Genomic DNA, 15,956 nt, shown 5'->3' with positions numbered 1-15,956 from the left:
AATCCTCTCTAAGTAATAAAAAATACAAATTTATTTGTCTCTTCGAAAACGATAGCAAAGAATTGAAGATCATGTTATTTAAAAAAAGAAGAAAAGGAAATCAGCAGTAAAACGACAGTCGTTAAAAGTTAAAACACACTATAGAGAAAAGTTGTTAAAGGAATGTCAGTTAAAAAGCGTGGCTGTTGCACCTATTCTCAAAGTAATACAAAACATAAATTTATTTAAACTGTTGCCGTTCCACATAGGCAAGGTTCTTTTTTACGAATGCTTGAAACCAAATTAAAAAAAGCCACTAATGGAAGCCATGAATTAAAAAAAATAAAAAAATAAATAAAAAAAGCCATGAATGAAAGCTAAAAAAGCCATGAATGGAAGCAATTTAAAAAAAGTCAGTTAAAATTGATGATATAATACAGATAACAAAACTATCTTTATAAAAATATAGCACTTCAAAACATAGGTTCGCAAATAAATGCCAAAAGATTTGTTTTTGAAAACAAGTATAATCACCTTATATATTCCATATGTAACATATGCAGCAGGATTCTTTGTATTTCAGACGCCGTAAAACTTTTTAAATCCAAACTTTTATTCTTCCCCCTCCCAGCTGCTGCCTCCACGACCTTTGAACCCGTTAACCTGTTTCCATCACCCTTGCTCTCGGCCAATCGGATTGTAGATATGAGGGATTGGCAAGCACTTGTGACATCACAGTTCTTATACTCTGGACACAATGGAAATAAATTTTAAAAGTTACAGAAAATATTTTGTTAAGCTGCTGATTCTACAAAGCTGGATTTATTATTGTATTAAAAATTATATTTTTTCTGTATGGCTGACTATTTGGGCGACCCATTAGTAACCACTTGAGGCAATTGCCATCAGTTGTCTTGCCCAAGGATAGGTTTACATACAATGGCAGCATCCAACCCAACCACTATGCTACCAAGCTGCTCTTGTAGAGCAATTTTCGGAAAACCTGTAATGAAGCCTCACAACAAATACAATCCCACAAATGTTACGCATAATATACTTAGCCACCCCATATAAGCTAGACGTACTTACTGTGCATTCCAGAGCATGTGTCGCACATCTCATGGCAGCTTATAGAGGACCAAGCTTCACCAAAGTATGTCGATATTAAGTTGCGACGACAACTGGAAGAATAAATTTGAACAAAATTACTGTAAAACTTTGCAAAAACACAAATTTTGTTGTTGGGTCAAACCCTGATGAATGCTAAATGTCTGGCAAAACTTAGAATAAAATTTGATGTTTTATTTATAATGAAACACAATAAACAAGCAATAAAACATGCCTAAGGATTAATGGTTTAATTAGTAATTACCTTTTTACATCCAAACAATACTTAATCATTTGATTCAGATTGTCTAGTCCTGTTCGTTCCGTCATTACCATTGTGCTTTGTTTGAAAACATCGGTGAACCCGAAGTATAAAAGACACAAAGCAGGTGAACCATCTCTGCCTGCCCTGCCGGATTCCTGTTGACACTCATGTTATAACTTGGCAGTGAGCATGAGGTGCATGAATGAATGTTATCTAACTTGTTTATTCTCACTTGGTGGAGTAACGATAGTCGTTATAACCACAAGCTCTAGTTCATACACCTAGGTGCCTGCTTAGAAGTTACCATGTATGTAACTCTGTAAGATATTGTTATTTAAAGTTAATTTTTTCATTTTTTTTTGTAATTTGTTGGAACTTAGCATCAAACATTCTCAATTCAATCCAAACACACCTGATAATAGTTTTCCACACTTTTACTCATTGAATGATGAATAACAAAGCGAACGTTTGGTTTATCGATGCCCATCCCAAACGCAATGGTGGCGCAAATCACCTGGAAGTATGAAGTTCACAAATTACAAGATAGATGACAAATAGATGTAAAGTTGGAGTTAATCAGATCCAAGCAGTTACTTGAAGTCTCACTAATCAAGATTTTTAAGGGTAACAGGGTAATAGGCCAAAACTAGCCAATGGGAGAGAATAGATTGCAACTGTTTTTTATGAAATCTTAATAAACATAATACACCAACTCTGCATATACAATGTTGGGGTAATGGGCCAACTCTGGTCTAAATCTTAGGTCCCATGGCATGCCTCACTGTAGGACCTCACTCATATAGAATAGAATATGCATATACAATGTTGGGGTAATGGGCCAACTCTGGTCTAAATCTCAGGTCCCATGGCATGCCTCACTGTAGAACCTCACTCATATGGAATAGAATATGCATATACAATGTTGGGGTAATGGGCCAACTCTGTAAGGTAGAACACAAGTAAACTACACCAAGTTAAGTTGAATCTCCACCTGTATATTGTTATCACTCCACATATGGTGAACCTTTGTCTTGTCATCTGGTGTTAGTTGTGCGTGGTATTCCGATGACTTGATTCCTCGTTTGTTTAAACTAGAAGCAACTTCGGCGCAATTCTTACGTGAGAAGCAGTAGATTATACCTGTGGTTAAGAATATAACAAGTATGTGAGGTGTGTAAGCCTAAATCTCAGGTCCTATGGCGTGCCTCACTGTAGGAAAGAATGTACATATACAAAGTTAGAGTAATGGGCCAACTGTGGTCCAAATCTCAGGTCCTCTGACAAGAGAGACCTTACCCATATTAAACAGAATGAGGAACATACATACACACCTGGTTGGTTCTTAAAGTTGCTGTTTATAAGTTGAACAATATCCTTTATGACATCATCATTGGTATTTGGCTTTTCACGAACTTGATAAAACAAGTTGCGACGATCCAACGCGGTTTTAAAGACGAGCGCAAACGGGATGTTTAACATTTTCTTGGTGTCTTCTGTCACCTAATGGTAGAAATTAAAGGTGAAATATAAAAAACTGAGTTGACATTGAAAAAGCAATCTATATAAAAACCCTGTAAATTATTTTAAATAAAGAAAAATTTAAATGATAAATATATAACGAAAAACAACCAATAGGTTGGAGCAGTTGCCACAAATGTCTTGCCCAATGCAAACACACCCACAATGGTAGCAACATTAGGACTTGAACCCAGTCTCCCCTGGTTACAACCACAGGGTCAGATTAAAGAGAAACCAACCAAATAAATATTAAAACAGTTGAAATATTCACCAACCTTATCTGTAGATGTAGCAGTTAGTCCAATTATCGGGGATTTAGGAAACTGGCGTTTCAGAATTCCAAGGATTTTGTAATCTGCAATTTTTAGAAATATGGTAGGGTGGGGGAAGATGGGACACGTATTTATACTATTTTCTTGCCCAATTTGGTAGTAAACAAAGAACATTCAGAGAAATATAAAACTATATTCTCACGACTCCCATAGACTGTAGTTAATTGTTTAAAACACAATCAGGATATTTAGATATTATGTACTAAAGGTGTTCCATCTTCCCCCACCCTACTTTATGACATCATAATATACTATATAAGTTGTTTAAATTTAGAATAATGGGCAAAATATTCAAAACCCCAGGTCCCCTGATGCGCCATACTGTAAAACTTAACTACCTGAGTGAGGTCTAGATGGTAGCACCCTGAGTGTTGGGGTAATGGACCTACATCCAGGGTCTCATGTGTACCTCATTAAAGACCTAACCCTTATAGAATTGACTCTCTATTATTGAGTGTCTATAAACTACCTGAGTGAGATATAGATGGTAGCACCCTGGGTGTTGTAGTAATCCACCTACATTGTAGGCCTTATGGCTGCCTCACCCATTTTGCCACAATTGTTTTCTTTAGTATTACATTGGGTAATGATATGCCTACACATGACATGCCTCGTGATTTCACCCATATATGAAATACAGAATAGAAATGCTATGTCCTAAACCTAACATGGAAACAATATATACACCTGGTCGGAAATCATTTCCCCACTGACTTGCACAGTGAACTTCATCAATCGCAATTCGATTCAAATTCACGGACTTATAACATTTCTCAAGCTGTAATAGAAATCCGATTTCAAAGGAAAAAAATTAAGCAAAGTTGTCAAAATTATCAGCCATACATAAAAACAAAAGTTACATACGCTGTAATTCGTAAGCAAGTATGAGGTGTATGAAACAGAACACCCGTGTTATAATGACTGTTGTTGCCCCAACATGCGAGGATAAACAAGTTACTTACGTGGTAACTTGTAAGCGGGCACGAGGTGTATGAAACAGAACACCCGTGTTATAACAACTGTTGTTGCCCCAACATGCGAGGATAAACAAGTTACTTACGTGGTAACTTGCAAGCAGGCACGAGGTGTATGAAACAGAACACATGTGTTGTAACGACTGTCATTGCCCGAATAAATTACACCCATTCATTCACCTGTGCCATAAATCTTTTACTTTTTGATATTTTTTCAGGTGTAACGTAAAGGAGACGAAAAGATGGTGATTGTGATGTCATAGACTGGTGGACATGCTTTACTTCATCCTAAAATAAAAAAAGACATTTAATGAAAATACTGAGAATATAAAACATTGACAAGTAAAATAAACACAAAATAATAAAGTTTGAACAACATTGCACAAGCCATGAAAGCAAGTTCCATTTTCTAAATCAATTTCTGTAATCAAATTACAATTTTCTAAGTTATTGTGTGTTTACCTTGGTTGAAGCAGCGTTCAACAACTTTGCTTCGATCCCAAACCTATTTAAACTTATTATTTGGTCTTCCATTAAAGACACAAGTGGTGAGATAACTACAGTGATACCTGTGGATAGGATGCATGTAAATCAATAGGATGCAAAACACTTGTAATGCTTTGAGTATTAATCAATGCGCTTAAATCCCAGATTATGGCCAAGGTAATGCTTTGGGTATTGATTAAGGCGCTTAAATTCCAGGTCCTCGACAGGGAAAAGTTACCATGTATGTAACTTTATGGGTGACTGCCTTGCTTTTATTGAATGTTTTACCATTTCAAACACATGAGCGACCACTGGGTTGAAGAAACATTAAGTGTCTTGCCTAAGGACACAAACGCCCACACAATAATAGCAGTGTCAAGCTTTAACCCTGTAACTTGTGGTGCTCTAACCCCAGTGTAATAATGAGTATATTATACTTTATATTATTAGATGTAATTCAGTAGCATTGAGCCTTCAAGTCTGTAACCCCCGGTTTCAAGATGAGTGTTCTACCCACACACATCCAGTGCATTACATAACCAGTTTCCAACCTTCCCACCTTTTCCCACAAGAGCAGGAAGTTGATAAGTGAGACTCTTCCCTCCTCCAGTGGACATAATGAGGATGACATCGCGACCACTCAACGTTGCATTAATCGCTTCTAGTTGCTTCGAACGAAAGTCATCCATGCGGAAAGTAGATTTGAGGATTGAACGAACGGATTTGCTCCATGGGAAATCTGGGTTAAGTAAAAGGAATGCTGTAGAATTTAGGTATGGTGGTTTCAACACATGTGTGTCTATATACATGTATGTTGTATCGTTTGGAAAATAGTATTTAAAACATGTCACATGATTTTAACTGATGTATATGGCTCTGTGTTTACTGGTACCATTTACTAGAGTATCAAAACCTATTTCACACAAATACACACCCATGTTAATCATATATGCATATGTTAGTTGTACAAATAAATTATAAATTCATATCTTTGGTTAGTAATAGTAAGCGTAACTCTGCCAATATTTTCTTCATTTTTACCACATATGCAAATATTAAACAACCTTCCGAACTCCAATTTGTTACTTCTTCATCTTTGCTTGATGAACAACTTCTTCTTCTGTTGATTTCTGATTCGAGCTGAGACTTTCGTTCCTGTAGATTTTCCTGCTTGTGCAGCAATGCTTGCAACTCGGTTTGTATTTTGTTGAGAGAGGCTGTTACTTGGGACAACTCAGCGTCTAAGTCTGGAACATCAAAAATACGTTAAGTTACAGACGGGGTAACCCATAAGTTGACAAGAGGTGTATGGAACAGAACACTTATGTTATAACGACTGTTGTTGTCCCACCATGCAAGGATAAATAAGTTACGTACGTGGTAACTTGTAAGCGGGCACGAGGTGTATGAAACAAAACACCCACGTTAAGGTGGCTGTACACAGTATCCGGAATTCGTCCGTTTTGTCTGTTTTGTCCGGATTTCGCTGCCGCATGCGGAACTCGGTAATGGGTTTGCATACGACTTCGCAAGCGAATTCGCATGCCGGATACTGTGTACAGCCACCTTTAGAACGACTGTCTACATTTATGTTGTAAACGATGCAGTCACTTACCTTTCAGAGCGGCCATCCTATACACGTCGCATTCGTTCTATGTTTCGTGTACTTTCATTTAAACATTTTAACAATACAATAATTTCATGCACATGTATTCAGAGCTTCCCCTGGTGATTCCCCGAAATCGTGCCACATTTAAATGGAAATCATATGAGTGAAGTTCTAGTGCAAGACATTAGATCTGCTAGTTTAAAAGCCAGAACTGGCCCATCACCCAACCTTCTTAAAAGATACATTAAGCATAACTTTACAGGGTAATCACGAATTGGCAAATTATGTATCTATATGACCACTTACGTGCTCAATAAGGAGTCCGGGCTTGCAGACTCTGTTTGCGCGTTAATAGTTGTTTAATTGTTGTCTTTGGATTAATTTTTTACGGTTAATTAGGTCAAGTGTACAGTCGTAGTTTATTTTTATTCTAGTTTACTCGTTTAAGTTATATTGCTGACCGAAACAGCATCGGGACGATTCTGTACAGTGATGTCTATAGTAGCAACGTGCTGTATAAATGTGCCTACGACTGAAGGCAGGCGCGTTAACCATGGTATCGGAATTTGCGAATGACACGTTCTTCATATTTAGGCAACTGTTTTAAAACCGACCTTAAGCCATGGTTTATAGGTTATTTTAATCATGAGCACTCCCATGATGTGGACCAATATGTTCGGCAAAGGTTTATGAGACAACTTTTCATTCTATTTTCACATCCCATTTGGTAGTAGACAAAGAACGTTCGAAGAATTATAAAACTGTATCCTCCTGACTCCCATAGACCGTTGTTAATTGTTTAAAACACGAACAAAATACTTGGATATTGTGTGTGCTAAATGTGTCCTGTCTTACCCCACAGTCTACAGCAAACCATCCATGCACTATTACCATAGTAACCACTATAGTTTGTGTAACGACTTGGATATAATATGGAGACCGCTTCATTCATAGGCTTGCTCATAAAATCACTCGCAGCTGTAGGAATGTCTTCCCGCCGAAGCCGGCCCTCCATCGCTGACAAAGCGCAGACGCAGCAGGACGTCGTAACACAATGCCTGACATAGTTAGATAACCGATATCGGGTGCAAAGCAAGATAATGGTAACGAAATCTAACCAGCAAACTGTACGAGTTAATCGCTTTGGCAAAGACGTTGCGTGTTGAATATATGCGAGTGGTACGTTGGATGTTATTGTAGATTCGAGCCTTTATCTAAAGTTCAAGTCATTTTGGCAGGTGAACTATCAATACAAAAAAAACATATATTTCATATAAAGTTAGGATGTAGAAAATGTTGCTGTCATAAACTATTTTGACAATGCATGACGGACCCAACCTTTTGATGTCGTTTGCAGGTGATCTTCTTTATGTCGTAAGTCTTTTGTTTAAACGTTTCGCAATACGTAAGAGTACAGATTTGCGTCAGGCGTGTGGATACAGGTTTAGGGTATTGTATGTGATTATTACGAACGAAAATACCTATTTATTGATGAAAGTAATATATATTTTTTAGAATAATTAAACAATTCCTAACTTACATCTTTGTGACGTCATAATACGCAAGTATTCTCGACCGTGAGACAATCGTTTTCACTTTATTTTGATGATAAATCTTTGGTTTGGTTGTAAGCCGCTTTCCCAGAAGTATGTTTGTCGGTTTGTAGCCTGGGGGTTTATAACTATGAGTCGGTGATGGTTCTTTGTATCGAATTAAACTGGTAAGAGGCAACATATCGCAACTTTAGCTGTAATTTGTGGTGTCGAATTTTGGTTTTCAGCACATTTTGTTTTCTATTTTATAGGGGGGATCCTAGCGTGGCATGTCATGGGACCTGGGATTTAAGCCGAAGTTGTCTTATTACCTTTTTAAAGAGAAATTTAAAGGTTTCAAAAATCGGAAACTGTTTAAATTCAACTTTCATAAAGTCGTTTACAATTTCTAGTAAGAAACAAAAATGAAAATTCCACAAAATTCGCATAATTTCCAGGAAAATAGCTGAATAATTGATAAAAAGCAATGTCAGCGTAAATGCGCGAACCTATATATCATATGATATACGTTGAATACATGGTGTAACTCCTAAACGGGAAATGAAATTGTTGAATATTTCCATTGCAATTATGTAGCTGTTTATAAACTCCGCTTTGATTGGTCGGGAGTATGATGACGTCATATGTTCTTTTCTCCTCACCGCTTTATACCAAATATGGTTCGATTCAATTTACCATTAAATATTAAAACTTGATTGGCTGTAAGCTTCTTCGTCACTGACGCATGATATGTTACGACATCGTGGTCATTTTCAATCGCATTGTGTCGTAATGTGACGAAATTTTTAAACCGACAGATTTGGGGTGATATGTAAAACTGTAAAATTTTTGTAAATCACGACATAATATCAAAGTTTTAAATTAACTAATTAGGTCAACAATTATTTCTGGGTCAGATTCCCGATTTAATGGGATTCCAATTTACTATAATAGTTCCATTAGTGGTTTGCGACTGTCAACATGTTTATGCAATGTCACCGCGAGGTCTGGAGGTCTTTGGTGAAATTTCCAAAATTTTATCTATGACGTCATTAAAACAGCGCGATCAGATGACGTCATAGTTGCGCTTTCTTATCATGAGAGGGCGGGAGGCGCGAGCGAAAAAAGAAGGCGCCAATTTAGCTTCAAACCTGGAGGACGGTTGCACCCCCGGGCGGTGGCGGCTCGCTGTGTTATAAGGTTGTTTGGCTTTGAAAATCTAAAAGTAACTCACGCTGCGTGGAAGCGCATAGGAGACGATTGAATTGGCGAGAAGCCGCCGCCGTGATCAGCGCTTTTTAGAATGAGTCGTCGCATGTGCAAGGTACACAAGCAAACACAACAGCTCGATGTTGGAGTGGCTTTTGTTGCGACAAGCAGTTAGTCAGGATGTTGGTATTGCTGGATATGGGAGTGTAGTGCACAGGTGGTTTAGATGATTGTATTGGAACTACTAAGGTTTGAATATTCATTAAAACTGATTTGTTGAATTCTTAAACTCAATCTTTGTTTTGAGAATATTTATAATTAGGTTTGAATTTAAACAATATTTTTAAAAAGCGGATCTTTAGTTTAATCTGGAAGGCAATTCAATCTTTACGTTGTATAATGATTTAAGCCTGTTAAAAAATCGCTGTCTAGTTTACTAGCAAATGAGGAAAGAAAATGGTATGAAAAGGTGTCCCATCTTTCCCCACCTTACTATAATAATTGTTCTATCGTTTTATTATAATGGTGTGACTCTGGCTACAGTTTAAATTAACAGGCCTTGCTTTAATTCGAGGATATTTGTCTTGAAATGATTAAAGTTATGATTTCAGCACATAGTTTCGCTCGTATTAATACAATTAGTGCCGTTGTAGTATTTTAATTACTTCTTAAAGTTTAGTAATTTGGTGCCTGTCAGTGATAGGAACGTTAAGGAATACGTGACCGTTTATAATTACTAGCATTGTGTATGTTCTTGTATGGTGTGGTGAAACCAGCTGAAATTGCTTTTCCAGCCCACTTATTAATCGGCATCGTAAGCGGGCAATTATCCGTCTCGTAAACTGTGGGCTTGTGAGAACGAAGTTTGAAACGTCGCCCGGGGCGTACGAGAATTGTAGAGTTAAGTTTCGTAGTTGAAAGTTAGCGTTTTATTGGCAATGTACGGGAATTTGGAGGTTGTAGTATCATCTATCATGAATGATATTCTGCGTGATTGTGTGTGTCGTGAAACTAGTTGTTTGTGTTAGAAATGTAAAAAGTGCATAACTATACATGTTGTATCTGGTATTACTTTGACTGTTGTATAATATGTGTTGTGACTTTGTTTTACAATCTGCAACTAAACCGCTAGAGAGTGTTAAAAATCGTACAAAAGTTTGATGTACTTTAACTGCTAATTATATATATACCGGTTTAATAAATTAAATCTTTATTTTGCAATCATTAAGGAGTTATTTTCGTCTCTGGCTAATTTCAATTTGGGAGTAACCTAAAAGATATTGAACATTTTATCTTTGCGGTTATTTCCATTACGTATGCAAATTACGTCAGCGATTTAAATTCCGGTGTTATTGTTACGTTGACTTTCGTTTCTTTGTTTCGTCATACGGGCTTTTCTCATGCGCATGACGTCATTGAATTAGTTTCGTGCCTCCCTCTTATAATGAGACGGTCTGCTTTTAACGTCGTAGGGCGCGGTCGGTTACATAAAGCAAGGTACTGATAGATTCATCGTGTGCGTTTGACAGCAAACCAGATCGCTGGCTATTTAAATCAATACTATAAGGAAATAAACACAAATTAGTTGTTTTTCGGTTTCTGTTGCTACCAGGCATAATTTATTTCAAGAACAGAGCATTTCCTATAACTAACATGTTTTATTAAAAGCGAAGTTTCGGTATTCTACCTTCATCGTTTTTCGACTTCATGGTTAAATGATGGCTAAACAAAATATAGGTTTATTTATCCTAAAATATCAGTTTTGAAGAGTCAGTTACTAATCCGTTGGTCAATTAAGTTATTAGAAGTCAAGAATAGATAACTCAGATAATTATGACGTCAGAACTAGTAATTACGTGCCCATTTCTAGCAGTATACTTAATTAAAAGTAACTTGTTTTAAAATTAATAATATAGAAAAAAAATTAATGATTAATCGCACTTGAGTGGATTGATGTGTAGAACTAGTTCTAATTTCGGAAAAAAAATGTTCAAAGAACGTTATTAATGTTTTATTTAATATCTGATATTTTGAATTTTAATATTTATTCAACGTATTGAGGAATTGGCCAACTCAGGCCTAAGTCGAAGGTTCCAAGACGTAACTGTAGAACCCTATTTATTATGGAATAGAATATTAAAAATACAATTTTAAAACGACGAATTAACCCAAATTATTTCAATTAACCGTATCTGTGATCTTTTGCAGATAATCTGTGATTAAGTTAATTTAAACTAAGCTGATACAGAATGGGTAGCGCTGCTATTGAAGTTACTTCTCTTATATTGTTTACTATTGGGACGATCCTAGGGGTTGTTAGCGTTGCAATTCCTTATTGGAAGAAGAATGATCCGGAAGATACGATCCGGGACAGTATCGTCAGGGTAAGAACTAAGAAATTTTGATATTCAACAAGTTAGGAATCTCCGCTAAACACAACATAATTGTAAAGTGCTTTTATAAAGCTTTAAATCTACGAGATATATTTAGTAGGTTGGGGTTAGATGGTTAATGTTAGAACAACAAACATAAAATGGTCTATGGTTTCATTTTCTTTTATCGATCTATTTAATGATAAACAAAGAATACTTACATAGTTGTATAATATAGCTGTATCCAGATTACCCAATGATGATATGTGCCTATTTATTACAACCAAGCTCTCTTGTTTTCTATTTACTTGATCGACGTCCTCCGGTGTAACTGATAAATAATTTAAAGTAGAAACCTACAGAAACACGTAACTTCTCTCTTACAACACAAACAAATTCTCCTGTTTCATAATAATAATAAACAATAATTAAAAACCGATCCTGTGGGCGCCTTTATGTAACCTAAATCATAAATTGTTGATTGATCTCTTCATATGAATGTATAGTATAGGGTGGGGTAGAATGGTAGATGGTCTTGTTTTCATTTTAAACAAACCGTATTTACAGAGCTATATAACCGCGACCTCGCAACTTTAAAAACACGTTTGTAATTGTTAAAACACGATCAGGAAATGTGAATTCAGAGGGCTAACGTCCCATTTTACCCCACATTACTATACGAGTTATTATGTGCAAGCGTTTCCCATCGTATCCCACAGTACTATACCTTCATGATTGCATGTATCTTATTATCCACACTTGTATATTTTTACAGCACGAAGGGTTATGGATCAAGTGCCAAACCTTTAACACTGGAAACTGGGATTGCGATGATTTCAACAGATTCTTCCTCGGCCTCCCAACCGAACTCCAAGCAGGTGAGGTTTAGCATCAAATATCCGCAACACGTAACAGCATTGGGTTATTTTGGATCTGTTTTTAGTAAAATAGCTCTAACATATGAATTATAAAATAGCTCATGGATTTAGAGTGGGGCTAAGTAGGATAATTTGTTGCTTGTTTTAGTGAACCGGTAATGTCACAATTATTGCGACAAACGAGATAATAAATGTTAATAGCTTTGGGCAATAAATCTTAATACAAGCGCGATATATTTCATTAAAGATCGAATAATTCTATGTAACTTATTCATCCTCTCGTGGCAGGGTAATGACAGTCGTTATACCACGGGTGTCTGTTTCATGCACCTCGTGCCCGCTTACGAGTTACCACGTGTGTAACCTTGTGGGTGATTGTTCTTCTGCATTACTAACAATTTGAACAACCCAATAGTGACCGTTGGGCAGGAGCATTCAAAAAAGCGTACCCATATTGGTAGTCGCATCGAGTCTGGTATCGTTTGGTTACGAGACAGCGCCTCACCACTGTACCATGATGTAGTTAAATTACCAAAGAACTTGTTCGTTTCTTTAACATTGCATTCCTTACAGCCCGTGGATTCGGTATCACATCAATCGTGTTCGGTATTCTAGCCATCATCGCTATGGTATTGGGAATGGACTCTCTTCCATGCGGTGGCGACGTTAAGGGCTTAAAGGTTAGATAGCTCTGTTTGTGTGTTAATTGGTGTAGTACCTGCTGTAGGATCTGGGGTTTAGGCACATTACCCCAACATTGTATATGCACAATCTATTCTATATGGTTGAAGTCCCATAGTGAGGCATGCCATTGGACCTGGGATTTAGGCCAAAGTTTGCTCATTACCCCCAACATTGTATATGCACATTCTATTCTATATGGGTGAGGTCCTACAGTGAGGCATGCCATAACTTTTGTAAATTTCTGTTATTAAGTTAAACTTTCTAAACGGTTAGCTTAGACATATGCTTCTAACATAGTGTCGTCTTTTTACCCCTAAATTTTAACTGAAACAAAATAAACAGTTCATTACGTCACACAGAAACGTGTTCGATTAATCGGGGGGTCGATTGGGTTTCTATCCGGTCTTCTCTTGATTGCAGCCGTTTCCTGGTATGCTAATGACATCAGGATTGCCCACGAATTCGCCAGCCAACAGCTGCTACTCAACTCAAGCACAACAATTACAAGGTAAATTGGTTGGCTGAGCGGTTATAGCATATGAGCGTTTTAGCTGTTCAAATTGTCTGTCATGGATAAAAAGAATAAAAAAAAACACAATATAAGTCACCCACAAAGTAATGTACTTCGCAACTCGTAAGCGAGCACGGGATGTATGAAACAGAACATCATCCGTGTTATAACGACTGTCCTTTTCAGACCACGCAAGGATAAAAAAAGTTACACTCATTCATTCAACTATTTTTACAGATACATTTTCGGAGAAGCTCTTTTCATCGGTTGGATCGCAGGTGCTTTATTGGTGCTGGGTGGGATCCTTGCTATGTGTACAGGATGTGGCGGAGAATCGTACGACGATGCTCCAAGAAACTACGTGTACAGGCCACCAAAATCTGCCGGAAACAGTCAAGAATATGTCTAGTCGTTTTTAGCACAGCACAACAGAGAACTAAAAACCAAAAACCAACAAAGCGCTCGGCGGGGCGCATGACGCACATACCGGCTCTTTATGGTACATTTAAAAACTTTTTATCGTTAAGCTGCTACTTCCCAATAATTGCCCGTCTCTTGCTCTTTTATGCACAAATTCTTAGCCCAAGGGGATGTCTCGAAAATTTCAGGGACCGTCTCCTTTTTTTAGCTTGGTTTTATAAAATTTCTATGCGCCATAAGTTTTGAAACAAAAGGCGATTGACATTTCTTGTGCCGGAGGAAACGTACTTTGTAAAATTCTGTAAATAAACGCAATGACATGAATAGAAAGCGCTGGTTTTTTTCCGAGGTTTAATTTCGGTGTCTATGTTAAGCTGCGGTACCATACATTACGTCATTAAAATAAAGCTAGCAGGGTGGGGGAAGATGGGACGCCTTTTTATTCTGTATTTCTGTCGTATTCGGTTGTAAACAAAGAATTAAAAAACGTATCCCCACAACTTCCATAGACCGTTGGCAATTTCTTAAAATACAATCAGGAAATTGGATATTCTGAGCTAAATGTGTGCCATCTTCCCCCACAGTAATATATACGCGGGGAATATAGGGCAATAAAAAGGTCAACTCACTTTTAAATCATGTTTTGAAGGTTTTTTTCGATAAAGTATTTGTTTAGTCAACCACCGTCTTCCGATACTTCCTGAAATGTATTAGACATATCATTCTCATACAACATACAGTGTTTTGTATTCAATAACATCGAGTATATTACCATAGGGTAAGACAGATACCATTAACACATCATATCCCACATTTCCCAATCGTGTTTTCAACCATTTTACCCCGACCTGCTACACATCATTTTAATTTGACAAAAGTGGGACAACACCTGTGTACCAGGTGTCTTGGTTTCAATTAAATACAGTCAGTGTTGCGGATACTATGCGTGTTGACCATAAGCTGTTTTAAGCCTTATTTAGTGACCAGCGCGTTGCAGGCTTTTAGAAATATTAATCCTTAGGAATCAATAGAAATCAATAACGCCATCCAGATAGCTGTATACATGTTTAGTAGATGCATGAGATTTGAATGCATTATGTTTTCTATACAAAGAATAGTTTACAGTCGAATGCTAAACAGTGGAAGACGGGTAAATATGATGCAAATGTTAGTTTTACCGAAAATTAACATGTTTTTGCGAGATAAATTTTAAATATTTGGTAATTCGTACTTTAGAGCTTAAGTAGCGGACTGTCATATACATATATATGTAGAAAATGTTTAAGTAGATTAACTATAAACTAATGCAAGCATAAAGTATTACACAGTTTCTTATAAAATAAGAATCAAACTATTTTTAAAACATATTCAGTCGTTTTTGAAACAGTTAAAACTAACGAAAGCAGGATTATATTCAAGCATAGACGATAGACAGACATGTGGTTTCCATAACATGTTGTAACATTGAACATAAGTTGAAGTCCATAACAATTTCAAGTACAATGTATGGAGTCTGGTTGTATAAGCACCATTGATAGTTTGCTACTTTGATTATAACATGGTCATGTTACATATGAGTTAGTACGAACACAGCGGGTGTTCGTGGTGGTAGTGAAGTTAAACTATGTTAGTTTGAAGGCAGGTTGTGTTTACTGAGTTAGGAGCATCTTTATAACGTTTAAACTTAAAAGGTAAACCAAAGTCCTTAAATATTAGGGATCATTTTGTTTAAATAAACACAGATAACATAATTGAGTCTTTACATTCTACCGTTTAATTTCCGTTGTCAAAAGATCGTAAATACGTTTGAAAGATAAAACCAGTTGTAGAGATAAAGCAGTGGTACCCGTATTGTTATTAATTTTTCTTTAAGGTTATTTAGCTAATAAAAGGTTAATGGTGTTTAAATATAACGATGTTATGCTTGTAGATTTGTTTATAATATATAGTTTTTCATGTAAAGGGTTTAGCTAAGTGTTTTAGTTGGAAAGTCTGGTGTTCATATAGTGGGGAAGATGGAACACCTTTAGCACATATTATCCAAATATCCTGATCAAGTTTTGAACAAATAACAACGGTC

The 15,956-nt window shown here is 36.7% G+C and overlaps 2 protein-coding genes across 2 annotated transcripts in view; one reads left to right on the top strand and one right to left on the bottom strand.

Moving 5' to 3' along the window:
* Positions 1–6,388, bottom strand: part of LOC100178626 (ATP-dependent DNA helicase Q1) — a 7,293-nt gene extending 905 nt beyond the window's left edge. Inside the window, exons 1-13 of the mRNA XM_018814192.2 lie at positions 6,277–6,388; positions 5,726–5,908; positions 5,221–5,400; positions 4,638–4,744; positions 4,356–4,463; positions 3,889–3,979; positions 3,145–3,224; positions 2,683–2,851; positions 2,343–2,491; positions 1,764–1,865; positions 1,352–1,506; positions 1,069–1,160; positions 514–727 (exon numbers count right to left, since the gene is read on the bottom strand). Of these exons, the coding sequence (XP_018669737.1) occupies positions 514–727; positions 1,069–1,160; positions 1,352–1,506; positions 1,764–1,865; positions 2,343–2,491; positions 2,683–2,851; positions 3,145–3,224; positions 3,889–3,979; positions 4,356–4,463; positions 4,638–4,744; positions 5,221–5,400; positions 5,726–5,908; positions 6,277–6,292 (1,646 nt within the window). The 5' untranslated portion in view covers positions 6,293–6,388. The remainder of the gene's footprint in view (positions 1–513; positions 728–1,068; positions 1,161–1,351; positions 1,507–1,763; positions 1,866–2,342; positions 2,492–2,682; positions 2,852–3,144; positions 3,225–3,888; positions 3,980–4,355; positions 4,464–4,637; positions 4,745–5,220; positions 5,401–5,725; positions 5,909–6,276) is intronic.
* A 4,802-nt stretch (positions 6,389–11,190) lies between these two features.
* On the top strand, positions 11,191–14,206 carry LOC100176302 (claudin-1). Its single transcript, XM_002130580.5, has 5 exons — positions 11,191–11,395; positions 12,159–12,261; positions 12,835–12,941; positions 13,305–13,453; positions 13,694–14,206. The coding sequence occupies exons 1-5, from the start codon at positions 11,261–11,263 to the stop codon at positions 13,863–13,865; spliced, it is 666 nt and encodes a 221-aa protein (XP_002130616.1). The 5' UTR covers positions 11,191–11,260; the 3' UTR covers positions 13,866–14,206.
* Positions 14,207–15,956: the final 1,750 nt, after the last annotated feature.

The sequence above is a fragment of the Ciona intestinalis genome, chromosome 11 (genome assembly GCF_000224145.3).
Source record: "Ciona intestinalis chromosome 11, KH, whole genome shotgun sequence".
Lineage (NCBI taxonomy): Eukaryota > Metazoa > Chordata > Ascidiacea > Phlebobranchia > Cionidae > Ciona > Ciona intestinalis.
The sequence above is the reverse complement of the archived record's forward strand: the minus strand, read 5'-3'. Positions and strand labels throughout refer to the sequence as shown.